At 42.6% G+C, this 27,224-nt stretch overlaps 1 protein-coding gene across 1 annotated transcript; it reads left to right on the forward strand.

The window, feature by feature from the left end:
- Positions 1–714: 714 nt before the first annotated feature.
- LOC119501253 lies at positions 715–25,518 on the forward strand. The gene is made up of 18 exons (XM_037791505.1): positions 715–2,475; positions 4,405–4,578; positions 4,701–4,874; positions 6,312–6,485; positions 7,289–7,462; positions 7,599–7,645; positions 9,536–10,084; positions 12,215–12,292; positions 12,388–12,395; positions 15,015–15,300; positions 15,391–15,471; positions 17,032–18,901; positions 20,283–20,456; positions 20,579–20,752; positions 22,424–22,597; positions 23,359–23,532; positions 23,669–23,715; positions 24,818–25,518. The coding sequence occupies exons 1-18, from the start codon at positions 731–733 to the stop codon at positions 25,372–25,374; spliced, it is 6,660 nt and encodes a 2,219-aa protein (XP_037647433.1). The 5' UTR covers positions 715–730; the 3' UTR covers positions 25,375–25,518.
- Positions 25,519–27,224: the final 1,706 nt, after the last annotated feature.

Below are 27,224 nucleotides of genomic sequence, written 5' to 3' on the forward strand. Positions count from 1 at the left end.
CCTGAACTGAAGCTAAGTGGTGAGCGAGAGTGGTGTGAAAATGGTCGGCAAGCGCCGCTTTGTTTCATGTACATATAACAACAGCATGTATAGCCGCCGTCCTCGGTCTTCTGGTTTCCCTTTTTGAATGACAAATACAGACTAAAGCTGCCTGCTGGTGTGGAGAGTTATTTCCTCTCATGCAGGGGCAGAACAAAAGACGGCTAACTGGCCGTCGGCTGCAGTCTTTGCTGTGTCTTCAAGTACAACTTGTCGGCCAAGACAAAGGCGACGTGAGGCGACGCAATAGCCAGCTTTCATCGCCGCTAGTTCTTTCGTGTCAGTTTGGTGTGTCTGGGCCTTTATATACAGTCTGCCTGACCTACTGCCTAATTTGGACTCCTGTCTTTAGCTTCTCCCAGCCTGGTCAGGTCTGCCTTCCTTTGTTTGCCTGCCTGCCTGTAAGTCTATCCATACCCTTGCCACAATGAAACACTGAAATTGCCCTGCTTGCTCGACTGTCTGCATTTGAGTCCTTCCCCCGTTGCCACTGCCCCCCCTCCCATGTGACAGAATCTGTTTGTGGATATACTGATTGACAGTTTGTATTTACTCTATGTTAATTTGTTCTCGCATAGATTTGCTGGAGCCAGAACCTGACCCTCCAGAACTCATTGATTTAAACCAACGCACACTCCAATCACACCTCCAGAACAGGTTTATGTGTGCCCAAGAAGGGTGGACAGAAAGGATGGATAAAAAACACCTAGATGACATCTACATAGAGCTCTCCATCAGATATGGGAGCGGTGCAAACATCAATATGCAGCATGAAGTCAGGCAGGTTGAGATGGCATCAAGAGAACCGGGGGGAACAGAGCAACCAGTCCAACCCAGTGATATTTTCACACACCCCTCTGGAAAAAACATACCCGTAAGAACAGTGCTGACCACTGGGATTGCAGGAATCGGCAAAACATTCCTTGTACACAAATTCATCCTGGACTGGGCTGAAGGAAGAGCCAATCAAGATGTGCATCTCACGTTCCCCTTCACCTTCCGCCAGCTGAACTTACTGAAGGGCAGAAGGTTTCGTTTGGCAGAGTTCATTCACGAATGTATCCGGGAAACTAAAGACATCAGCGAAGAGGATCTTAATGACATCTTTACAAAACTACAGGCTTCAGGAAACACCAACTACGACAAGAGTAAATTCAAACTTCTGTTTGTGCTTGATGGGCTGGACGAAAGCCGCCTTCAGCTCGACTTCACTGCTGACAAACATCCCACTATTGATGTGACACAGGCAGTTGGAGTAGAAGTCCTGGTGACTAGCCTCATCAAGGGAGATATGCTCCCCTCTGCTCGCCTCTGGATAACCACACGGCCGGCAGCAGCCAATAAGATCCCTTTGAACTTTGTTGACATCATGACCGAGGTGAGAGGGTTCACTGATCCACAGAAGGAGGAGTACTTCAGGAAAAGATTCAGAGATGAGGAGCTGTGCGGCAGAATCCTCTCCCACGTCAAGACATCACGAAGCCTCCACATCATGTGCCACATCCCAGTCTTCTGCTGGATCACCGCTACAGTTCTGGAGGATGTGTTGAAAACCAGTGACAAAGTAGAACTGCCCAAGACCCTGACTGAGTTGTACATAGAATTCTTGGTGTTCCAGATCAGACAGACGAAAGAGAAGTATGGCACACAGAAGTGCATTCAGTACATTAATTCGCTTGCAAAACTTGCTTTTCACCAACTGGAAAAGGGGAACCAAATCTTCTATGAAAAAGATCTCAAAGAGAATGGCATTGATTTCAACGAAGCCTCAGTGTACTCAGGAGTGTTCACGCAGATCTTTAAAAAGGAGCGCCGCTTGAAGAAGGGCAAGGATGAGGATAAGATGTTCAGCTTTGTCCATCTGAGTATTCACGAGTTCTTGGCTGCTGTTTATGTGGTGCAGTCACTCATTAACAGAAACAAAAATGTAATGGGGCAACAACAACTCGTGCAGATGCTTTTTAGCAAACCGTCTATAGCGGAGGTCCAAAGAATGGCTATTGACAAGGCCTTAAAGAGTCCAGATGGACACCTGAACTTGTTCCTCCGCTTCCTCATGGGTCTCTCCTTAGAGACCAGTCAGGATAGCCTACAAGGCCTACTGAAACAGACAATAAGTACTTCAGAGGCCAATCAGGAAACAGTGCAGTACATCAAGGAAAAGATCCGGGAGAATCCGTCTCCAGAGAGATGCATCAACCTCTTCCACTGTCTGAATGAGCTCAATGATCATTCTCTAGTGGAGGAGATCCAGCAGAGCCTGAGTTCAGGAAGTCTCTCCACAGACAAACTCTCTCCGGCTCAGTGGTCAGCTCTGATCTTCATCTTACTGTCATCGGGAAAAGACCTGGATGTGTTTGACCTCAGGAAGTATTCTGCTTCAGAGGAAGGTCTCTTGAGGCTGCTGCCGGTGGTCAAGAATTCTAGTGTGTTCTTGTAAGTGTATAGACAACCCTTTATAAAATGTTATGAAGTGAGAAGATATTGATTTTCCAAATTGATTTTATCAATCTTTAGACCTGTAAAGTCTTAATGCAATAATAATTGGCCATCATGTTGAATCACAGTTCACATTGCCAGCTAATGGACCTTTTTCACAGCAGACATTTTGACTTGTCCTAGCAGGAAAATTACAGGTGAAACACATTTCATTAACCCTGGCTCAGTTCCATTACGTGTCCTAATAAGCTATGCCAGTAAGCAAGTGTTGGAGGCGGGCACACGTTCATTCCGATGAGAGTTTGCTCAGTCGCGCATGAGCCAAAATGGCCCGACTGCCGAGTGATAAAGTACCTCATCTTCCTCATCCATTGGGCCCATAGAGCAGGCGCAGTAGCGTTTCCTTTGACTCCGCCTCCCAGCCCTCGCTCCTGCCTCGGTCTGGGTCTCATTCACATGAACGGAGGAAGAGAGATAACTCTGGATTCAGTTATTAGTGCATTTTACAACTTTTAGGACCTAATGATTGAAACAAGGGCTATTCAAATGTTTATACTGGGCAGTTGATTTACCTAAAAAAAAAAAAAAAGAAATATCCATTGATGTATGGACATGTCTTTCCCAATGTAAGTTCCCAATGGGAAAAAAGTTTTTTTGGACCCAATGGCATCACGTGACGGACGGAAGTTGTAGTACCGCCATTTGGCCACTATGAAAAATTGCTTCAAAGCCTGGGGCTCTTCCTGGGGCTTTGGCCAACATGCACCATACCAGGACCCTGGAACTAGCTCACGTGAATTGAATGCAGTTGATTTTAATGTTTTAATTTACACCTGTGCTTTTCCTGCTGTAAAGACAGGATAATCGCAAGTCTTTTCGTGTGCAATAGGAACATTGTTCTTGCTTTTGGCATGCCATGTGTACGCCATGTAGTCTGTATTGACTGCAATATAAACGTAAAATCTGCGTAAATATGCAATACTCAGAGCTAGTGACGTAGAATAAAAAGTGAGAAAGACAGCTTATGGTGGGCAGTAGGAGAGGTGGATGGGTCCAACAAACACAGGACTTTCAACCTGGAGACCAGTATTCAAGACCAGTGTTTGTGTCCCAAAATGTTGTTGAGTTAGTTTGAAGTAATGTTAGTGACATTATTTCCATACTTTCGTTATTTTGTTTCCGTACATATTTCACTTAATTTACATATTTACTTTAAGCCCAACCATGATGTTTTTCCTAAGTGGTTTTGTTGCCTAAACCTAACTGTGGCCGTTACAGTAGTTTTGTTGCATGGCCTAAAAATGACACACAAGAGAGGTGTACAACTGACATGCAAAAAGGATAAAAGGCGTTTTCATGATGTGCCGAATGTTTTTGTAATGTCTTGCTATTTATATGCCTTCAGCTTAAATATGCAACACTCAGAGTTAGTGATGTAGAATAAAAAGTGAAAAAGACAGCTTATGTTGGGCAGTAGGAGAGGTGGATGGGTCCAACAAACACAGGACTTTCAATCTGGAGACTAGTGTTCGAGACCGGTGTTTGTGTCCTAAGGTGTTGTTGAGTTATTTTGAAGTTACGTTAGTGACGTGTTTTCCGTACTTCCGTTACGTTGTTTCCATACATATTTCACTTAATTTACATACTTACTTTAAGCCCAACCATGATGTTTTTCCTAAGTGGTTTTGTTGTCTGAACCTAACTGTGGCTGTTACCGTAGTTTTACTGCGTGGCGTAAAAATTACACAAAAAGAGGTGTACAAAGGAGACGCAAAAAGGCTATTATGCGTTTTCATGACACGCTGAATGTCTTTGTATTGTTGTGCTATTTATATGCCTTCCCATGAGATCGGGTTACATGATAAGATGTCTGCAATGAAAAAGGTCTATTGTGGTTTGTTACATCTGTCACTATTTCTCCTTTAGCCTGAGTAGCTGTAAATTGTCAGAGAGAAGCTGTGAAGCTCTGTCCTCGGTTCTCAGCTCCCAGTCCTCCACTCTGAGAGAGCTGGACCTGAGTAACAACGAGCTGCGGGATTCTGGAGTGAAGCTGCTTTCTGGTGGACTGGAGAGTCCACACTGTAAACTGGAAACATTCTGGTCTGCTCACCTCAATTTTATAACCATTCGTAATTCACTTTTACATATTTTATGTTTGTGCATGTGTATGTTTTTCAAGCCAAGCTTATTGTGAGATTATTTTGTTTCTGATTCTTAATCAGGCTGAGTGGCTGCAAACTGACCTGGAGAAGCTGTGAAACTCTGGCCTCAGCTCTCAGCTCCCAGTCCTCCGGTCTGAGAGAATTGGACCTGAGTAACAATGACCTGCGGGATTCGGGAGTGAAGACACTCTCTGCTGGACTGATGAGTCCAAGCTGTAAACTGGAAACACTTAGGTTAACATTCATGAAATTGCACAGTTTGACTGAGTTTTAAATCAGGTTGGAAATGTTAAAATATGTTATGAGGAAAGAGGGTATGGAGGAATTCATTTATCTGATACACTGTAACTTGAAGAACATGTATTATGAGTGAACTGTAGTTTTTTTGGATTCCCCATTATGCACTGATATTCCAACACAGTCTGACGACAGTTTGTGAAATAGTCATGAAATTTAAACAATTTGATTCGTGTACACAGACACAAATTTCCCCCTTTTTTTTCTCGTGACGCTCAGCACGACTTTAAGCAATGTATTTTTTTGTGCTTTTTCCTACGAATGTTCAGCAACACGTGACGCACATGTCAATTTTCGCTCCAGTCTAATCAAAATAAAACTAATTGGTTAGGTTTAGGAAAAGATCGCGGTAAGGGTTAAACTTACTCTTGAAGTGCCATAACTTAAGTACGGAAGTTACGTGACAAATAAATCAACTTTGACTTCTGGTTTCAAATGGGACACAAACACCAGTCTCCTGTGTGAAAGTCCTGTGTTTTTTGACACACCCATTCACTCCAACTTCCTCCCTACATGCCGTTCACCGCTCTTCACAAAAACCTGGATTACATATGAATGCTATGAAGCAGAGAGAGATTACTGGTTGCTCTGTGTACCCAACTGTAGATAACAAATGTGTTGGGTGCTTTTGGAAAATGGGGAAAAACCGGATAAACACGAAGGCAATCCAGGCACTCCAAAATCTTAGGACAAGTAACAACGAGGAAATAAATATTAAAAAAACCTTTACGATCATGGCTAAAATCCGGAAATGAGTTAACATTTTAGCAATTCGGTTCCCTCGTCTGGAAGTCAATGGGTTTTTAGTAAGATACCTGAAATTAGGTCTGTGGTTAACACAAGCTTACAAGATGTCAACGTTTTGTTCTCTAACATAAAATACATCAGTAAATACCGTAAATTGCTAACAAATGGCTAAATGAGACTACTAAACGTCATTACGCCGACTCGTCCTCCTTTACAGCCTCGTTGTGTTTACTCGTGCTCATGCGACCGTGGTGTAGTTCATTTATAGCCTAACGTTAGCTTTTTACTTCTGGCGATTGCGTTTACGCTTCAAAAATCATAAAAGTGGTGTTCATTTGTGGAGATTATCTTGCTGAACAAAACGTGTTAGTATCATAAACGTGCATTTGCCACAGAGCAAATTTTCTGCAATAATCCAAAACCCAACGGAACAATCCCATGGGCTTTTTGTCGAGGGAACCAGGGAGATGCTAACTTCCTGGATGGCCTACGAAAATACGTCATACCTGGAGCACTCTATTCATCAGGGCATTTAACTATATGAGTACAGTATGAGTGAAACAGAATTTTATATCTGAACTTTTCTTTTATGTTTTTCAAATTTCTTTTTTATTCCAAATTCTTCAGGTTGAATGTGTGTAACCTGTCAGAGAGAAGCTGTGAAGCTCTGTCCTCGGTTCTCAGCTCCCAGTCCTCCAGTCTGAGAACGCTGAACCTGAGTAACAACGACCTGCAGGATTCTGGAGTGAAGCTGCTCTCTGGTGGACTAGAGAGTCCACGCTGTAGACTGGAAACCCTCAGGTCAGGAATCCTCACTTTGACAATACTGCCGTTTGGTAAGTTCCCCTCGGCATTGGAAACCGACGCACAGAGACACCCTTTAGCAACAGTATGTGACGAACCGGGCGTTCAACTAACTCCAATGTAAACCCACCCACGGTATTATTTTTGACAGTCAGAGCAGGGGACGTAGTATTAATAGCGTGAGAGTCTGTACAGGGCGGGCGGGAAGAGTGGTGGAGGGGTCAAACAAACACAAGACTTTCAACCAGGAGACCGGTGTTCGTGTCCCGTGTGAAACTAAAAGTAATGTTGACTTATTTTGTCACGTAAGTCGGTAGTCAGTGAAGCTAACGTCAACCACGACCATTTCCTAACCCTACCTAAGTGTTTCCTAACCATACCTAAGTGGTTGTGTTGCCTAAACCTAACTTCCTGTGAAAACAGAAGTTTATTTTGAAAGGACACTGTGCATGTAACAAGCGTATATTGACACGCCGTCCTCGGTCCGTCCAAAAGTAACGCAAGAGGGTTACCCCGTGCATCGGTCTCTGATGCCGAGGGGCACTGACCAAGCGGTGGTAAATGACGAGTTGGGAGTGAGAATGTGTTGGTTTGTCCTTGTTGCCTTCAGTGTTGAGGTCTAAATTACATTATAAAAGGGAATTATGCAGCAGCTTATTCAAGACCTGCTGAAGTGACCAAATACAGGCAGAAAGAAGATTATGGAGCAGTGGTTGCTGTTTGTTTTTCTAAAACATTTTAACACCACACATACAAAGTGCTTTGTAGTAAGACCGTGGCCCTCTCTCATGTCTGTGCAGGTTGTCGGGCTGCCTGGTCACAGAGGAAGGCTGTGCTTCTTTGGCCTCAGCTCTGAGCTCTAACCCGTCCCATCTGAGAGAGCTGGACCTGAGCTACAATCATCCAGGAGACCCAGGAGTGAAGCTGTTGTCTGCTGGACTGGAGGATCCACTGTGGAGACTGGGCACGCTCAGGTAAAGCTTTGAACTAAACCCATTTTCTCAGTCACACTGATGAGCTGATAAGTATTGTCTCCATATTTAACAAGGTTATGACTGATATTGCTTGTAAAAAGAAAATACAACAGTCTGGTTTTGTTTATTTCTCTAGAGTGGACCATATCGGAATGTGCTGGTTGAAAGCTGGTCTGAGGAAGTGTAAGTGTGTATCTTTTCATAATAAGTCCTGTGCATTCGATAATGGACACAGTTTTGTGTGAATGCTAATCTATGATACCTTTGGGAAGCAGGGCTTGGGTCTGTTAGGGCTGTCACTCTTTATTCAATGTTTGAACATGGGAAAATAGTGGTAACAACATAAAACACTTTTTGACACACCAAATTAAACAGAAATTTGATTTCTCAAATTACCTATGATAATTTAAAGAATGATACATGAAATAGAAACCCCTGTACAATGTGATGTAATGATAAGAATATATTTACATTGTATCATGTTATAATTGTTTATACTGTGTCAGTTAAGATTTCGTGGAACTTTTATAACTGTAGTTTGTTGTGAGGTGGACAAAATATCAGAAACACGTTTTCATATAATACAGTTCAATATGATAGCAAAGAACGCAAGAAGTGAAAGTCAATTGTTCGTTCCTTTGCAACATCAGCGCCCAGCAGCAGAACTACGCTTCCGCCATTTTGGACTGAGAGCGACTACTGAACGCAAGTAAAACGTCCGCCTACAAGTGCCGTACAAAATTAAAACTAAATTATTTATATTCTATTGTCATATTCTACTGAAATGGCCTGTGTTGAATAATAAAATGTTATAAATATAGTAAGCGTTTTCAGTCCAAAATGACGGCAACAGCTGTTGTCCAAAAAAACACTTTAGTTTTGTCTCTTTGCTTCTCTACTCTTTGATAATAGGCTACTAACACAAACACCGAGCACCCTGACCGGTCTGTGGCTACACAGCCCCATACGCAACAAACTGCGATGCACTGTATATTCTGACGCATTTCTATCGGAACCAGCATTCACTTTTTCAGCAGTTTGAGCTACAGTAGCTCTTCTATTGGATCGGACAACACGGGCCAGCCTTCACTCCCCACGTGCATCAATGAGCCTCGGGTCTGACCCTGTCGCCGGTTCACCGGTTTTCCGTTCTCTAACCACTGCAGACCGGGAACATCCCAAAAGAGCTGCAGTTTTGGAGATGCTCTGACCCAGTCGTTTAGCCATTACAATTTGACCCTTGTCAAAGCTGCTCACATCCTTATGCTTGCCCACTTTTTTCACAAAGTTCAAAGTTCAAAATTTGCACTTGCTGTCTAATATATCCCAGCTGCCATTGTAATGAGATAATCAATGTTATCACTTAACCTCTCAGTGGTCTTAATGTTATGGCTGATATATCTATATATATGTCAATTCTATAATAATAACTCTATTCTATCTTTCATGGTGTCAGTAAACAGCCGTTTTCAGCTTTGCGACGATGCTTTTTCCAGCTGATCCAAGAGGATTTTTTAAATAGTTTATTTAGCTGAAGAAGTTGGAGCATTTTGTCAATCACAAACATTCAACATCAACACATCTGGAGATACCTGGTTTTCACTGGAGAGTAAGGGGATGAAAAACTGTCATCTGAAAAGTAACTTAAGCTGTCAGACAAATGTAGTGGAGGAAAAAGTAGCTGCAAAATGTACCCCTGAGATGTGTAGTTGTAGAAAGTTGCATAAAATAGATACTCAAATAAGTACCTCAAATTTGTACTGAAGTACAGTACTTGAGTAAATATACTTTCATTCCACTACTGTCCTTCTGTAATGAAGTTCTGTAAGATCTGAGCTAATCACACAGACAAAGTGCTTTGGTTAAACAGCAAATTAGAATTTCTGTTGATACAGAGCGGAGCTAAACATTGTTATCCTGCTAACCGGACCCAGTTTATCTCATCCCTGTTGTCTTCTGCCAACCACTTCAGCTGCAGAACAGTCCCACATCTAACATAAGAAAAGCAGTTTGGTCTCCACACAAAAGATGGAAAAATCATGGATAAAGATGATTTCTTGTTCTCTCCATCAGATGCTTGTGAAGTCACCCTGGACCCAAACACAGCAAACAGATACCTGGTTTTGTCTAAAGACAACAGAACGGTGACACTGGTGAGAGAGAAGCAGCCATATCCTGATCACCCAGAGAGATCCTCCAATTCGAAGCAGCTGCTGTGTACAAATGGTCTGACTGGCCGCTGTTACTGGGAGGTGGAGAGGAAAGGGTGGGTTGATGTAGGAGTGACTTACAGAAGAAACAGTGCTGACTGCTGCCTCGGGCTCAATGACACGTCTTGGAGCGTGTGTTGCTCTCTGGACCGGTACTCTGCCTTTACCAATAACAGATTGACAGCCATATGTACGACCACCTCTGTTTCTGACAGAGTAGCGGTGTATCTGGACTGGCCTGCCGGCACTCTGTCCTTCTACAAAGTCTCCTCTGACACGCTGGTCCACCTCCACACCTTCCACTGCACATTCACTGAACCCGTCTATCCTGCGTTTGGGTTTGAGTATCTGAGAGGCACAGTGTCTCTGTGTCAGCTGAAGGAGGGAGAGTCGCCTCCCGTAGACAAACACGGTTGCTGAAATAAGGCCGTACAACATCACGCACACAAATAAAACTTATATGTTTATGTTACAATATGTTTTTTCATGTGACAATACAAATCTCAATGTCAGTGTCTTAATGTATTCTGCATGGAGGGAAATGAACAGTAACATAACTTGTGCAGTATCTGTATATTATGATTGACCGATTAAATTATCTTTCTTATGAACCTTTTTCTTTTATTTCTTTTTTTTATTGGGTTTCTTTAACACTTTTCTTTTTTGTCAACCTAAGCAATTTATGTTTTCAAATGTTGTCACACAGAATTACAAGTTAAAGGTTAGAGAACTTTAATTGTCGCTCACGGTGGAAAAATACACTGAAAACTAAAAGCTAATGTCCAAGAACTTGCACATTCTGTCTGAATATAATAATATTGGCCCCTTGGCAGTGACAGTGAGTGGACATCTACAAGACGAAAACAAGACTAGTCACATGTATCAGGACTGAACAACATTCAATTCTGTACTTTTCCAGAACTTCTGTACAATGCCGATTTTTTTGCAGAGCTGGACATGATGACATGTCAGTAATCCAGGCTTTATGGAGACACAGAAGAACCCTGCTTTAAGCACAACACAACACAACCAAACAGGGATATGATCTCTTTAACTTCCACTTCAGGAAGTGTGTTGCAATCAACATTTTGGCAATCACATATATTCTGCTATAGGAGCTGCTTCTCATATAACCATTCTATAACATAATAAAACAGATAAAAAGGAATGCCCTATATTAGTGGAGAGCTAAAGGCAGACACTGGAGGACAATGGAAGGCAGAAAGGGAATACAACAAGCAGAAACGACGTTCACTTGTCCGACCCCTTGTCTCACCATGTTGAAAAGAGTGCAAGAAGGGTTGCATGCTTAAGAGTCTGTATTCGGACTTAAAGGAGTAAAACAACACACAAAACATTCATAAAGAAAAGAAAAGGCAAAACAATAAGTGACAGTTAAAATAAGATAAAATCAGAAATATATTAGAATTTTAAAGGGTCTGTATTTAAGTTTTTACACTTAAACATTTTTTTTTGCCAATGTGTGAACAGGTTTTAATCTAACCAAAAACAAAAATGAGACCCTCCATGACTTTCTGGGTTTCCTCTTTATCAGCCTTTAGACTGCATTTAATGTGAAGAACGCGGGCCCGTGTTTTTTCCAGGAAAATCCAACGGATGTGACATCATGCGCGCTTGCAAGTGCCTTTATTTTCAGCTCTGCTTCAGGGTTAACAGTGTGCAACCATAGCTAACGTTTGGTTAGAAATGGTGTCTGCTAAATGCTAGACGACCAGCCCCCCCACCACAACTCAAGACTCCAACACAAACTCTACGTTGACTGTCGTCGACTTCACAGGCACCAGTGTCACTGTTAACAAGCAATTTCTGATTCTACATACAGTCCCTTTAAGATCAGATTTTGGATTTCATCATCCTCAATGTTTCTCCATTTGGGGCATTCCATCAAAAATCAGTCACCTTTTTGACCTGACAGAAAGCTCTTTCCTACATTAGACCTGCAGTGAGCAGTATATTTTTTGCATCGTTTCAGCATATTGTCATTCAAGTGTTCTGAGAGAAAACTAGACTTCTGCACCTCCTCGTTGCTCTGTTTTCAGGCTTTAAAGAATCTAGCCCGGGACATGAGACTTTGACCAATCACAGGTCATTTCAGAGAGAGTGAGCATTCCTATTGGCTGTTCATTCAACGGAGGCAGCTGTCAATCACTCTCAAACTCCGATCAAATAGAATATTGATTCATATTTGATCAGTGCTGCCTATAGTTTGACCGTTTGATTGGAGTTGGTGAGTGATTGACAGCTGCTCAGAGACGGCGGATTCCAGCTCAGCTCTGATTGGTTGTGTTCACAGAGGGAACACAGAGGCTTTTTTTCAGATTACCTGTCTCATGCACTACTGTCAGGAAATAATGACCGTTTTATTAAAGCTCCATTTCTACACACTGCAGCTTTAAGATACAATAAAATCAGAAATATACTTACATTTTAAGATCGGATTTTTGATTTCATCATCCTCAATGTTTCTCCATTTGGGGCACTCTTTGTGGACAATGCTCTCAGGCTGGTTTGTCTCCTGTAGCTTCCACCACCCTGAGTCCACCACCAGGAACTAAAGGGGAGCTACACTACAACTCAGCCAAGTATAGGTACTATGCAAGTGTGCAAAAGAGTTAGACAAAGCTCTCCATCTACTGGACAAAGAGAAAAATTAAACTTCCACATTATGTTAACCTCAGTGTTCCCTGAGCTCAGCCTCGCAGGTAACATTTCCTCCCTTCTATGTACTGCTGCCAGCATGCTAATAATAAGATAGCTTTTCTAAAGCCTGAAAACAGAGCCATGAACACTTGAATTACAATATGCTGAGAGGTTATTGAAATTATGGAATTTATGCCCAATGATGCCTAAAACATTCTGCCTACTGCAGGTTTCAGATAGTAGATGGTTAACTTTAGTGTTTGGATCATGACAGTGTTCGGGTACCTGCCAATCATACTGAATGGCAGGTTTACAGCATGCAAGGAAATGTTGCCTAGCAAGCTTCACTCAGGGAAACAATACCTCGCAATATTTCTTCACCTCAGACTTGCACTGGTCCAACGGTTAATCTGGATTTGAAGAGTGAAGTTGTGAGGATGTGACAGCAGAATCAGATCAAATGAGGCACAATCAGCAATGTCTCCTGAGCGTTTCCTATACAGATGGAATGAAAATCTCTTCATTTGGATGTGAGTTGTCTATGTTTAATGAACAAATTATTGCCATTTATTCTATAATTATATATATAAGGATGACTACAAGGGCAGTTGTATATCTGAATATTAATTTGAGTTGTAATGTGATTGTGGGAGCCATAGCCTTCTATGAATCCATTTTTGTTTGTTATTCGCAGTGTTACAAGAATGAGGCCGACCGGTTGCAACTTGCTACGGTATTGGTGCAATGTGAGAAAATAGCAGAAGTAGTCGGCCAGTCTATATAATTTTGACCGAAGGGTATTTATACCAACTGTCACTAATGCAAAATAATGCTCACTTAAGTTCAACCAAGTCCTCCTATGAAACATTCAGGCTTCATTTGACTTCAAAAGCTCAGTGGAAAGTCAGATATGTAGAGTGTAAACTTCAGTCTGATAACAGTATGGTGATAACAGTAGAAATATATTATTTTGAAAGATTTTATCTTGAAAGTTGCTTAAAAACCTGTATAAACCTGTATTAGACAATGTGAAATCTATTGATGTAAATGTTTTAGTTAAAACTCTGCAATAGTGACTGCTAGTGTCTGTGTATGTGTGTGTGTGTGTCTAGTGTGTATCTTTAATTTACTTCCCTAAATGTAACTTCTGCTGACGTAAAACTGAACAGTTACAAACGCACATAACAAAGCTATGTGCAATACTGCCACACTGACAGTTGAACGTACTCAAGATTTTACTTCTCATTTACTACAAATTATGTATAGTACATACATACTACATGACTAGAAACCATAGTCCAAGTATTTATATGATCAGAGTGGGGAAAAGGAAAAATCTGTGGAGTATTCTAATCAGGCCTTACTCATAATGGTTTCCTACATGATGATACACGTTTTGGGGTCCCCCAAGAATTTGAATATGTTGCACTTTCAGCACTGCTTAACAGATACATGAAAACAAAGCATCTACTTAGTTAGCATGCTAAGATTTCATAATTAGCACTCAACACAAAGTGCAGCTGATGCTGACACATCAGACCGGCACATCCGAGTACTTTACAAAAAGTCAAGGCCACGCCCCCTTTTTGGGAATAGAAAACTGAAGATGAACTTCAATTCAATCTGACATATGATTGGATTGTAATTTTAACAAGTTCTTATGCATTCACCTCTTGTTACAATACATATACAAATGTTTGTTTATACACGTCTAATATTTATTTTGCGATCTTGCCTGAACCTGAGCGTTGGTGATACCTTAAAGGGACTATTTGTAACTTTCAGAATTGCTTGTTAACAGCGACACCTGTGGCCGTGAAGTCAACGAAAGTCAGCATCGGGGTCGCGCTTGCTCGCTCTCAATATACCTGAACAGTGGTTCAAAACAGTGAGGCGACACACGTCAGCTAAAACCACAATATCACTCTATATTTCACCTGCTTGACAGTAATGTTAGCTGACCAGGCGAAGGTCTCTCCATGAATCAATGCTGATCCTAGTGTTGGCTTTTCCTGCTTCAGCGCAGGCTGAAGCAGAGGGGCTCCGCAGCGAGTAACGTTGTCGTCTCCGCCCGCAGCCGGAGTGAGCAGGGAAGACACCGGCACCCGGTCGATAACGAGATGATAGCGTTTCTCGCTGCGGAACCCCGTCACTTCACAAGACTCGGGAAACCTCTGTTGGTCTGGAGGAGTTGCAGCAGTTATTTCTACACAAATGTCCACTGAACATTCACGAGATATTCTCAGAGCTACTAACTCTCCTGCAGTGTGGAGTGAGCGCGCGTTCACGTCTAGAGGTGGAGAGAGTACGCGAGAACGCGCACGCGCGCTGTCTGAGTGAAGGCAGGCAGAGGAGGAGAGGCTCCGGCCACACGCGAGCACGCATGTGTCCCGACCCGGTACATTTATACGCTTAAAAAGTTACAAACAGTCCCTTTAATAAATGAAGGTTGATCGCTGTCATGTCCCTTCAGTCTTCCCCCCATCCAACATAGTGGCCGGATATTGCTTATCCAGACATCTCTACATATCTGATTGAATCCCGTTAGGCTAAGTGTTGTCTGTAAATAACCAACGTGGTTACAGCTAACTTTTGGCCTTTCAGTGACAAACATGACCCACACGTTAAAAACACCTTATTTCGAACTGTTGTGGGAGGTAACACATCCTCTGATTTACCAGGAACCAATGATGGCGGCTGTTAAAGAGCTGCTTTTGGAAACACTGGATGATCTGGGAGAGGAAGAGTTAAAGACCTTCAAGTGGTTCCTACAGCAGGCTGAAATCCTGGAAGACTTCCCAGCCATCCAAAGGAGTCATCTGGAGAAGGCTGACAGGCTGGACACACTGGACCTGATAGTGAAGACCTACAATGAACAATCCGTGGAGGTGACCAAGAAAGTGTTGAAAAAGATCAACAGGAATGACCTGGTGCAGAGTTTGTCCAACATCGGCTCAGGACCCAAACGTAAGTCATCACATCTGCAATGTGACAGAAATTAAGTCCTGTATAAACTGAAGGTCTTGGGAGATACTTGTTTCTTTCTTTATTTGTCAGAAATTGTGCATGATGTTGGAGGAATTTCAGAGAGCAGAGAAGCATCTTCTGCCCGTCCCACCAGCAGCAGTCAGACTAAAGGTAAAGCTCCTCTCATTTTCTCTCCCTGGATGTCTTTTTCTTCCAACATTATTTTTATTATGCTCTTAAATACAGACACAGACAAAACCAACAATACACCAACACACAGTGGCCACAATAACTAAACACCAGATTTAGATCCCTAACACACAGTATACATAGCACATAATATACTCAAAGAGTATATTATATGTAGTTGAAAATATCAAAGCATCTATGTATGTTTATGTATAAGGATAAGGAGGCGCTCAGTCCGTTACAGTTTATCCCAATCGACACTGATGCAACAACAAAACATTTTAAGAAAAATAAGAAAACAAAACAAAATAAATGTCTTTTTAATCAGAATGCTTATTTAGTTAAAGGTGCTAAATGCGAGATTGATGGTGACGGCTGAGGCGGCGGCTCACAGCTAACGGTGCTAACAGCGCTATCAGTGAAAATAAAACAGCAACAGTGCCGACAGAGCTAACAGTGTTAACTTGGGGGGAACGCATAGACTGTAGCTGGCCTATATAAGAATTGGACGTAGTCATGAACATCATGCTATATTGAAGAAGACTTGAAACTAGTTATTGAGACCATAAACTCGACAGGAGCGAGTTACGTTATCGACTCCTGCCCAAGCAGGAAAAGTGAACAGTGTTTGGTTTGTCTGTTCTGGGCTACTGTAGTACCATGGAGGTGCAACATGGCGGACTCTATGGAGAGGACCCGCTCCCTATGTAGATATGAAAGGCTCATTCTAAGGCAACAAAAACACAACAGTTCTTATTTTCAGGGCCTTCATTACAGTTTGGGGCTGTCAGTGAACGTCTGTTGGCCTAGTTTTTGCGGTGTGTCCCGCACCGTCGGCTCTAGTCTGCCCGTCTGATGTTTTTTTGGCCGATTCAGCATGTTGAATCGGCGGTGGTGCCCATCAGTGAGAGAAGTCGCTCTGACTGGCTGTTTAGATTAAAAGAAATCAGTGCATGAGGAGTTAGGGAAGCAAGCAAACGCTGCTTTGTTTCATGTACATATAACAACGGCATGTAAATCCGCCGTCCTCTGCCTTGTGGTTTCCCTTTTTTAATGAAGAATACAGACTACCGCTCCCTGCTGGTGTGGAGAGTTATTTCCTCTCACGCAGGGGCAGAACAAAGGACGGCTAACTGGCTGTCGGCTGTAGTCTTTGCGGTGTGTTCAAGTACAACTTGTCGGCCAAGACACAGGCGACCTGAGGTGACGCAACAGCCAGCTTTCATCACTGCTAGTTCTTTGATGTCAGTTTGGTGTGTCTGGGCCTTTATATACAGTCTGCCTGACCTACTGCCTAATTTGGACTCCTGTCTTTAACCGCTCCCAGCCTGGTCAAGTTCGCCTTCTTTTGTTTGCCCTCCTGTCTGTAAGTCTATCCATACCCTTGCCACAATAAAACACTGAAATCGTCCTGCTTGCTCGACTGTCTGCATTTGAGTCCTTCCCCCATTGCCACTGTCCCCCCTCCCATGTGACAGAATCTGTTTGTGGATATACTGATTGACACTTTGTTTTTACTATATGTTAATTTGTTCTGCATAGATTTGCTGGAGCCAGAACCTGACCCTCCAGAACTCATTGATTTAAACCAGCGCACACTCCAATCACACCTCCAGAACAGGTTTATGTGTGCCCAAGAAGGGTGGACAGAAAGGATGGATAAAAAACACCTAGATGACATCTACATAGAGCTCTACATCACATATGGGAGCGGTGCAAACATCAATATGCAGCATGAAGTCAGGCAGGTTGAGATGGCATCAAGAGAACCGGGGGGAACAGAACAAGCAGTCCAACCCAGTGATATTTTCACACACCCCTCTGGAAAAAACACACCCGTAAGAACAGTGCTGACCACTGGGATTGCAGGAATCGGCAAAACATTCCTTGTACACAAATTCATCCTGGACTGGGCTGAAGGAAGAGCCAATCAAGATGTGCATCTCACGTTCCCTTTCACCTTCCGCCAGCTGAATTTACTGAAGGGCAGAAGGTTTCGTTTGGCAGAGTTCATTCACGAATGTATCCGGGAAACTAAAGACATCAGCGAAGAGGATCTTAATGATGTCTTCACAAAAATACAGGCGTCAGGAAACACCAACTACGACAAGAGTAAATTCAAACTTCTGTTTGTGCTTGATGGGCTGGACGAAAGCCGCCTTCAGCTCGACTTCACTGCTGACAAACATCCCACTATTGATGTGAAACAGGCAGTTGGAGTAGAAGTCCTGGTGACTAGCCTCATCAAGGGAGAACTGCTCCCCTCTGCTCGCCTCTGGATAACCACACGGCCGGCAGCAGCCAATCAGATCCCTTTTGACTTTGTTGACATCATGACAGAGGTGAGAGGGTTCACTGATCCACAGAAGGAGGAGTACTTCAGGAAAAGATTCAGAGATGAGGAGCTGTGCGGCAGAATCCTCTCCCACGTCAAGACATCACGAAGCCTCCACATCATGTGCCACATCCCAGTCTTTTGCTGGATCACCGCTACAGTTCTGGAGGATGTGTTGAAAACCAGTGACAAAGTAGAGCTGCCCAAGACCCTGACTGAGTTGTACATAGAATTCTTGGTGTTTCAGATCAGACAGACGAAAGAGAAGTATGGCACACAGAAGTGTATTCAGTACATTCATTCGCTTGCAAAACTTGCTTTTCACCAACTGGAAAAGGGAAACCTGATCTTCTATGAAAAAGATCTCAAAGAGAGTGGCATTGATTTCAACGAAGCCTCAGTGTACTCAGGAGTCTTCACGCAGGTCTTTAAAAAGGAGCGCCGCTGGAAGAAGGGCAAGGATGAGGATAAGATGTTCAGCTTTGTCCATCTGAGTATTCACGAGTTCTTGGCTGCTGTTTATGTGGTGCAGTCACTCATTAACAAAAACAAAAATGTAATGGGGCAACAACTACTCAAGTTCCAAAGTGTGCAGATGCTTTTTAGCAAACCGTCTATAGCGGAGGTCCAAAGAATGGCTATTGACAAGGCCTTAAAGAGTCCAGATGGACATCTGGACTTGTTCCTCCGCTTCCTGCTGGGTCTCTCCTTAGAGACCAGTCAGGATAACCTACAGGGCCTGCTGAAACAGACAATAAGTACTTCAGAGGCCAATCAGGAAACAGTGCAGTACATCAAGGAAAAGATCCGGGAGAATCCGTCTCCAGAGAGATGCATCAACCTGTTCCACTGTCTAAATGAGCTCAATGATCATTCTCTAGTGGAAGAGATCCAGCAGAGCCTGAGTTCAGGAAGTCTCTCCACAGACAAACTCTCTCTGGCTCAGTGGTCAGCTCTGATCTTCATCTTACTGTCATCAGGAAAAGACCTGGACGTGTTTGACCTCAGGAAGTACTCTGCTTCAGAGGAAGGTCTCTTGAGGCTGCTGCCGGTGGTCAAGAATTCTAGTGTGTTCTTGTAGGTGTATAGACAACACTTTATAAAATGTTATGAAATTAATTTCTGAGAGAAGATAGTGATTTTCCAAATTTATTTTATCACTCTTTAGACCTGTGATCAGAGTTCACATTGTCAGCTAATGGACCTTTCTCACAGCAGACATTTTGACTTGTCTTTGCAGGAAAATTACAGGTGCAACACATTTCATTAACAATGGCTCAGTTCCATTACGTGTCCTAATAAACTATGACGGTGAGCCAGCATCATAGAGAGAACTGAATACAGCGTTGGAGGCAGGCGCCCGTTCATTCCGATGAGAGTTGCTCAGTTGCACATCAAGCCAAAATGGTCCGACTGTCGAGTGATAAAGTACCTGGATCATCCGGTGAAATTCCGCATCTATTGGGCCCATAGAGCAGGCGCAGTAGCGTTTCCTTTAACTCCCCCTCCCAGCCCTCGCTCCAGCCTCGGTCTGGGTCTCATTCACATGAACGGAGGAAGAGAAATAACTAATAACCTAATGATTTAAATAAGGGCTATTCAAGTGTTCATACTGGGCAGTTGATTTACCTAAAAAAAAAAATATCCGCTGATTTATGGATGTCTCTTTCCCAATATAAGTCTATGGGAAAAAGTATTTTTGGACCCAATGGCATCACGTGACGGACTGAAGATGTAGTACCGCTATTTGGCCACTATGAAAACTTGCTTCAAAGCCTGGCGCTCTTCTTGTGGCTTGGCCAGCATGCACCATACCAGGACCCTGGAACTAGCTCGTGAATGGAATGCAGTTGATTTTAATGTTTTCATTTGCACCTGTGCTTTTCCTGCTGTATGACGGACACAGTAATCGCAAGTCTTTTCGCGTGAAATAAGAATGTCGTTCTTGCCTTTGGCATGTCATGTGTACGCCATGTAGTCTGTATTGACTGCAATATAAACTCATCTGCGTAAATATGCCACGCTCAGAGCTAGGGACGTAGAATAAAAAGTGAGAAAGACCGCTTATGGTGGGCAGTAGGGGAGGTGGATGGGTCCAACAAACACAGGACACTTCACCTGGATACTAGTGTTCGAGACCGGTGTTTGTGTCCCAAAGTGTTGTTGAGTTAGTTTGAAGTTATGTTAGTGACATTTTTCTATACTTCCGTTATGTTGATTCCGTACATATTTCACTTATTTGACATACTTACTTTAAGCGCAACCATGATATTTTTCCTAATCCTAAATGGTTTTGTTGCCTAAACTGTGGCTGTTACCGTAGTTTTGTAGCATGGCTTAAAAGTGACACGCAAAAGAGGTGTAAAAATGAATTGTGAAAAGGATAAAATACGTTTTCATGACGTGCTGAATGTGTTTGTATTGTGGTTTGTTATATCTGTCACTATTTCTCCTTTAGCCTGAGTAGCTGTAACTTGTCAGAGAGAAGCTGTGAAGCACTGTCCTCGGTTCTCAGCTCCCAGTCCTCCACTCTGAGAGAGCTGAACCTGAGTAACAACGAGCTGCAGGATTCTGGTGTGAAGCTGCTTTCTGGTGGACTGGAGAGTCCACACTGTAAGCTGGAAACTTTCGGGTCAGCTCACCTCAATTTTATAACCATTTGTAATTCACTTTTACATGTTTTATGTTTGTGCATGTGTATGTTTTTCAAGCCAAGCTTATTGTGAGATTATTTTGTTTCTGATTCTTATTCAGGCTGAGTGGCTGCAAACTGACCTGGAGAAGCTGTGAAACTCTGGCCTCAGCTCTCAGCTCCCAGTCCTCCGGTCTGAGAGAATTGGACCTGAGTAACAATGACCTGCGGGATTCGGGAGTGAAGACACTCTCTGCTGGACTGATGAGTCCAAGCTGTAAACTGGAAACACTTAGGTTAACATTCATGAAATTGCAAAGTTTGACTGAGTTTTAAATCAGGTTGGAAATGTTAAAATATGTTATGAGGAAAGAGGGTATGGAGGAATTAATTTATCTGATACACTGTAACTTGAAGAACATGTATTATGAGTGAACTGTAGTTTTTTTGGATTCCCCATTATGCACTGATATTCCAACACAGTCTCACGGCAGTTTGTGAAAATAGTCATGAAATTTAAACTATTTGATTTGTGTATACAGACACAAATTTTCCTTTTTTTTTCGTGACGTCCAGCACGACTTCCAACAACATATTTTTTTGTGCTGTTTCCTACGAATGTCCAGCAACACGTGACACACGTGTCAATTTCCGCTCCAGTCTTATCAAAAGAAAACTACTTGGTTAGGTTTAGGAAAAGATCGCGGTTTGGGTTAAACTTACTCCGGAAGTGCCATAACTGAAGTACGGAAGTTACGTGACAAATAAATCAACTTTGACTTCTGGTTTCAAACCGGACACACCAGTCTCCTGTGCGAAAGTCCTGTGTTTTTTGCTGTTCGCCACTCTTTATACTTCCCGGTTCACAATTACGTGGATTACAAATGAATGCATTTTGTGTTGACCATCATGAAAAAAATGTGTACGCGAATCAATATATTCAATTTTGTGACTTTTCACAAACTGCTGTATGACTGGGCTGTCTATTAATGTGATCAAACAGGAGAAAACAATGTCTGCCAGTTTAAAAAGTTGTTCAGACCTGGACCACATGGGTATGCTATTTTGGGGTAGAACTCAGCATCCAGGACAATACAGTATGAGTGAAGCAGAGAGAGATGACTGGTTGCTCTGTGTACCCAACTGTGGATCACAAACGTGTTGGGTGCTCTTGGAAAACAGGGGAAAAACAGGATAAACACGAAGGCAATCCAGGCACTCCAAAATCTTAGGACAAGTGACAGCATGGAAATAATTATTAAAAAACCTTTATGATCGTGGTTAAATCATTAAAAAAAGCCAACATACTACGGCCAATGTAGGTATAGAGTGCTACAAGAAGGAGTCCTAAAACCCGGAAATGAGTTAGCATTTTAGCACTTCACTTCCCTCATCTGGAAGTCAATGGGTTTTTAGTAAGATGCCTGAAATAAGGTCTGTGGTTTACACAAGCTTACAAGATGTCAACGTTTTGTTCTCTGACATAAAATACATCAGTAAATACCACACTCGTGAATTGCTAACAAATGGCTAAATGAGACTATTAAACATCATCACGCCGACTCGTCCTCCTTTACAGCCTCGTTGTGTTAACTCGTGCTCATGCGACCGTGGTGTAGTTCATTTATAGCCTAACGTTAGATTTGTACTTCTGGCGATTGCGTTCACGCTTTAAAAATCATAACAGTGGTGTTCATTTGTGGAGATTATCTTGCTGAACAAAACGTGTAAGTATCATAAACGTGCGTTTTGCCATCCAAAACCCAACGGAACAATCCCATTGGCTTTTTGTCGAGGGAACCAGGGAGATGCTAACTTCCTGGTTGGCCTACAAAAATACGTCATACCTGGATTATGTATTCATCAGGGCATTTAACTATATGAGTACAGTATGAGTGAAACTGAATTTTATATCTGAACTTTTCTTTTATGTTTTTCAAATTTCTTTTTTATTCCAAATTCTTCAGGTTGAATGTGTGTAACCTGTCAGAGAGAAGCTGTGAAGCTCTGTCCTTGGTTCTCAGCTCCCAGTCCTCCAGTCTGAGAGAGCTGAACCTGAGTAACAACGACCTGCAGGATTCTGGAGTGAAGCTGCTCTCTGGTGGACTAGAGAATCCACGCTGTAGACTGGAAACCCTCAGGTCAGGAATCCTCACTTTGACAATACTGCCGTTTGGTAAGTTCCCCTACGCATTGGAAACCGACGCACAGAGGCACCCTTTAGCAACAGTATGTGACGAACTGGGTGTTCAACTAACTCCAATGTAAACCCACCCACGGCAGTATTTTGGACAGTCGGAGCAAGTGACGTAGTATTAATAGCGGGAGAGTCCGTACAGGGCGGGTGGGAGTAGTGGTGGAGGGGTCAAACAAACACAAGGCTTTCAACCAGGTGACCGGTGTTTGTGTCCCGTTTGAAACTAAAATGAATGTTGACTTATTTTGTCACGTGAGTCGGTAGTCAGTGAAGATAACGTCAACCACGACCATTTCCTAACCCTACCTAAGTGTTTCCTAACCATACCTAAGTGGTTGTGTTGCCTAAACCCAACTTCCTGTGAAAACGGAAGTTTATTTTGAAAGGACACTATGCATGTAACGAGCGGATATTGTCACGCCGTCCTCGGTCCGTCCAAAAGCAACGCAAGAGGGTTATCCCGTGCGTCGGTCTCTGATGCCGAGGGGCACTGACCAAGCGACGGTATTTCACGAGTTGGGAGTGAGAATGTGTTGGTTTGTCCTTGTTGCCTCCAGCCTCCTTCAGGACCTGCTGAAGTGACCAAATACAAGTAGAAAGAAGATTATGGAGCAGTGGTTGCTGTTTGTTTTTCTAAAACATTTTAACACCACACATACAAAGTGCTTTGTAGTAAGACCGTGGCCCTCTCTCATGTCTGTGCAGGTTGTCGGGCTGCCTGGTCACAGAGGAAGGCTGTGCTTCTTTGGCCTCAGCTCTGAGCTCTAACCCGTCCCATCTGAGAGAGCTGGACCTGAGCTACAATCATCCAGGAGACCCAGGAGTGAAGCTTTTGTCTGCTGGATTGGAGGATCCACTGTGGAGACTGGACACGCTCAGGTAGAGCTTTGAACTAAACCCATTTTCTCAGTCACACTGATGAGCTGATATGTATTGTCTCCATATTTAACAAGGTTATGACTGATATTGCTTGTAAAAAGAAAATACAACAGTCTGGTTTTGTTTATTTCTCCAGAGTGGACCATATCGGAATGTGCTGGTTGAAATGTGGTCTGAGGAAGTGTAAGTGTGTATCTTTTCATAATAAGTCCTGTGCATTCGATAATGGACAGAGTTTTGTGTGAATGCTAATCTATGATACCTTTGGGAAGCAGGGCTTGGGTCTGTTAGGGCTGTCACTCTTTATTCAATGTTTGAACGTGGGAAAATAGTGGGAACAACATAAAACACTCTGTGACACCAAATTAAACAGAAATTTGATTTCTCAAATTACCTATGATAATTTATAGAATGATACATGAAATAGAAACCCCTGCACAATGTGATGTAATGATAAGAATATATTTACATTGTATAATGTTTTCTGCTTCCAACACAAAGTTCAAAGTTCAAAATGTACACTTGCTGTCTAATACATCCCAGGTGTCATTGTAACGAGATAATCAATGTTATTCACTTAACCTCTCAGTGGTGTTAATGTTATGGCTGATATATCTATATATAGGTCAATTCTATAATAATAATTCTATTCTATCTTTCATGGTGTCAGAAAAACAGCCGTTTTCAGCTTTGTGATGATGCTTTTTCCAGCTGATCCAAGAGGATTTTTTAAATAGTTTATTTAGCTGAAGAAGTTGGAGCAATTTCTCAATCACATCAAGGAACACTTCATCTTTCAGTTTATCACAAACATTCAACATCAACACATCTAGAGATACCTGGTTTTCACTGGACAGTAAGGGGATGAGTGGATGTAGTGGAGTAAAAAGTAGCTGCAAAATAAAACCCTGAGATGTGTAGTTATATAAAGTTGCATAAGATAGATACTCAAGTAAGTACCTCGAATTTGTACTGAAGTACAGTACTCGAGTAAATATACTTTTATTCCACTACTGTCCTTCTGTAATGAAGTTCTGTAAGATCTGAGCTAATCACACAGACAAAGTGCTTTGCTTAAACAGCGCACTAGAATTTCTGTTGATACAGAGCGGAGCTAAACATTGTTATCCTGCTAACCGGACCCAGTTTATCTCATCCCTGTTGTCTTCTGCCAACCGCTTCAGCTGCAGAACAGTCCCACATCTAACATAAGAAAAGCAGTTTGGTCTCGACACCAAAGATGGAAAAATCATGGATAAAGATGATTTCTTGTTCTCTCCATCAGATGCTTGTGAAGTCACCCTGGACCCAAACACAGCAAACAGATACCTGGTTTTGTCTAAAGACAACAGAACGGTGACACTGGTGAGAGAGAGGCAGCCACATCCTGATCACCCAGAGAGATCCTACCAATGGAAGCAGCTGCTGTGTACAAATGGTCTGACTGGTCGCTGTTACTGGGAGGTGGAGAGGAAAGGGTGGGTATATGTAGGAGTGACTTACAGAAGAAACAGTGCTGACTGCTGCCTCGGGCTCAATGACACATCTTGGAGCGTGTGTTGCTCTCTGGGCCGGTACTCTGCCTTTACCAATAACAGATTGACACCCATATGTACAACCACCTCTGTTTCTGACAGAGTAGCGGTGTATCTGGACTGGCCTGCCGGCACTCTGTCCTTCTACAAAGTCTCCTCTGACACGCTGGTCCACCTCCACACCTTCCACTGCACATTCAATGAACCCGTCTATCCTGCATTTGGGTTTGAGTATCTGAGAGGCACAGTGTCTCTGTGTCAGCTGAAGGAGGGAGAGTCACCTCCGGTAGACAAACTCGGTTGCTGAAATAAGGCCGTACAACATCACGCACACAAATAAAACTTATATGTTTATGTCTTAATGTACTTGCATGGAGGGAAATTAACAGTAACATAACTTGTACAGTATCTGTATATTATGATTGACCGATTAAAATATCTGTCCTATGAACCTTTTTTTTATTTATTTTATTGGGTTTCTTTAAAATTTTTGTTTTTTGTCAACCTAAGCAATTTCAGTTTTCAAATGCACAGTAAAAACTCTAACTTGTATTTGTTGGCATAAAAAAGCGTTTCAAGTTGTTAAGACTTTGAAATATACGTTATTAACATTTGAGTCAAAAATATAAGTCAATCCAGCAAATCAGACTTTAAGTTGGCGTCAAATCCATTAAGTGAGTTCATAATACTTATATCTCTCAGTTGTGAACACAGACTGTAGGTTGCGAGTCAACACAAGGGGCGAAAGTTCAGGTAACTCTCATGTCTTTGTTGTGAATGGAGGGAAAGACAACTAAAGGAGTTGACTCTTGAAGTACTCCGCCCCCCAGTCTGTCTGTCTGCACCGGAGCTCCAGTTTGACTCCACACAGGTAAGATTAACTTATTTTTCGTTTGATATAGTTGAAATTGTGTCATATTTGTATTCAGAGTTATATGGTGTGATACATTAACAGATACGGTAGACATTACCATCGACAACAGTTAACTTAAACACTAGTAACGTTAGCTTCATTAGCGACAGCTAGCTGCTAGCTGATGCTAGCGAGGCTTGTATGGACAAGAAGCTTTCAAACAGGGAGGACGATGTTAGGACTGGTTTGTCTGAATGGTATTAATGTGTTAATGTGTATTAATACTGTAAGGTCTCGTTACAGTATTTCAGCTACAGGGGTAGTTCGCTGCGTCCACATGTCAACGGCTAAACTGCGCTAACCGTTAAGCTATTAATGCTAACGGGACATTGTGGTCATTCTAGACGGTGTTGGTGAGTAACGTTAGTGTTGTTGTTTGAACTAAAGTGTACACTAGTTAACTGAATGCTTCGTGTCTTAACTAGAAGGCCACTCGGAGAGTTTAGACCTCCGTCAAGGCCAAATGCCCGTCGCCCGTAGCGGCCACAGTCAAGTCCGTCCGTCCGTCTTCCGCCCCTCCGGTTAACACTATTAGCTCTGTTAGCTCTGTTAGCACCGTTAGCACCATTAGGGCGGCTAGCCGCCGCCATTTCGGCTCTGCCACCTCCGTGTTTGCTTGTGAGGTCGGAGTGGAGGAGTGGAGAGCCCTGTGCAGACTCTTTGCATAAGCTATTCTAAAAAATGTAACTTTCGAAATGAATGGGACAGAATATTGTATTAAATTTTTCAATTTAATACAATAAATTGACAAATTTATTGACAGCGCTGGATCACACTAGTTCTGTTTGGAGTTCCATTTCAACCCATGAGCTACTTCTTGTGGTAACTCTGAATCTTCTTATGTTTTGTATTTTATCATGGTTTATTACACGGCGTTGTTGAATACTCGATTCTGATTGGTTAATCACGGCGTTCTGCGGTCTGTTATTTCTTTATAGCAGACCGTCGCTATGGGCGCAGCTCTGATGTCAGACTCTGACACTCTGACAGACCGTTTTGTGTCAAATTATTGATTTCTCAAGTAAGTGGCCATGTAATAAGCGAGATAATGTACAGCTAGCCGGTCATTGGTGTGAAAGAATCCCCTTCAGGGCGATGCCGCTCAATGTTTCTTTCACAATAATGACCGGCTCGCTGTACATTATCCCTTACGTAAACGAATGTACTCTCTTTTTAGTAGTCTAACTGTCGAAGTGCTGACTTTTTCCTTTAACTTTATCTTGCTATGCTCACAACTCCCACAC

The sequence above is a fragment of the Sebastes umbrosus genome, chromosome 14 (assembly GCF_015220745.1).
Source record: "Sebastes umbrosus isolate fSebUmb1 chromosome 14, fSebUmb1.pri, whole genome shotgun sequence".
NCBI classification, from domain to species: domain Eukaryota; kingdom Metazoa; phylum Chordata; class Actinopteri; order Perciformes; family Sebastidae; genus Sebastes; species Sebastes umbrosus.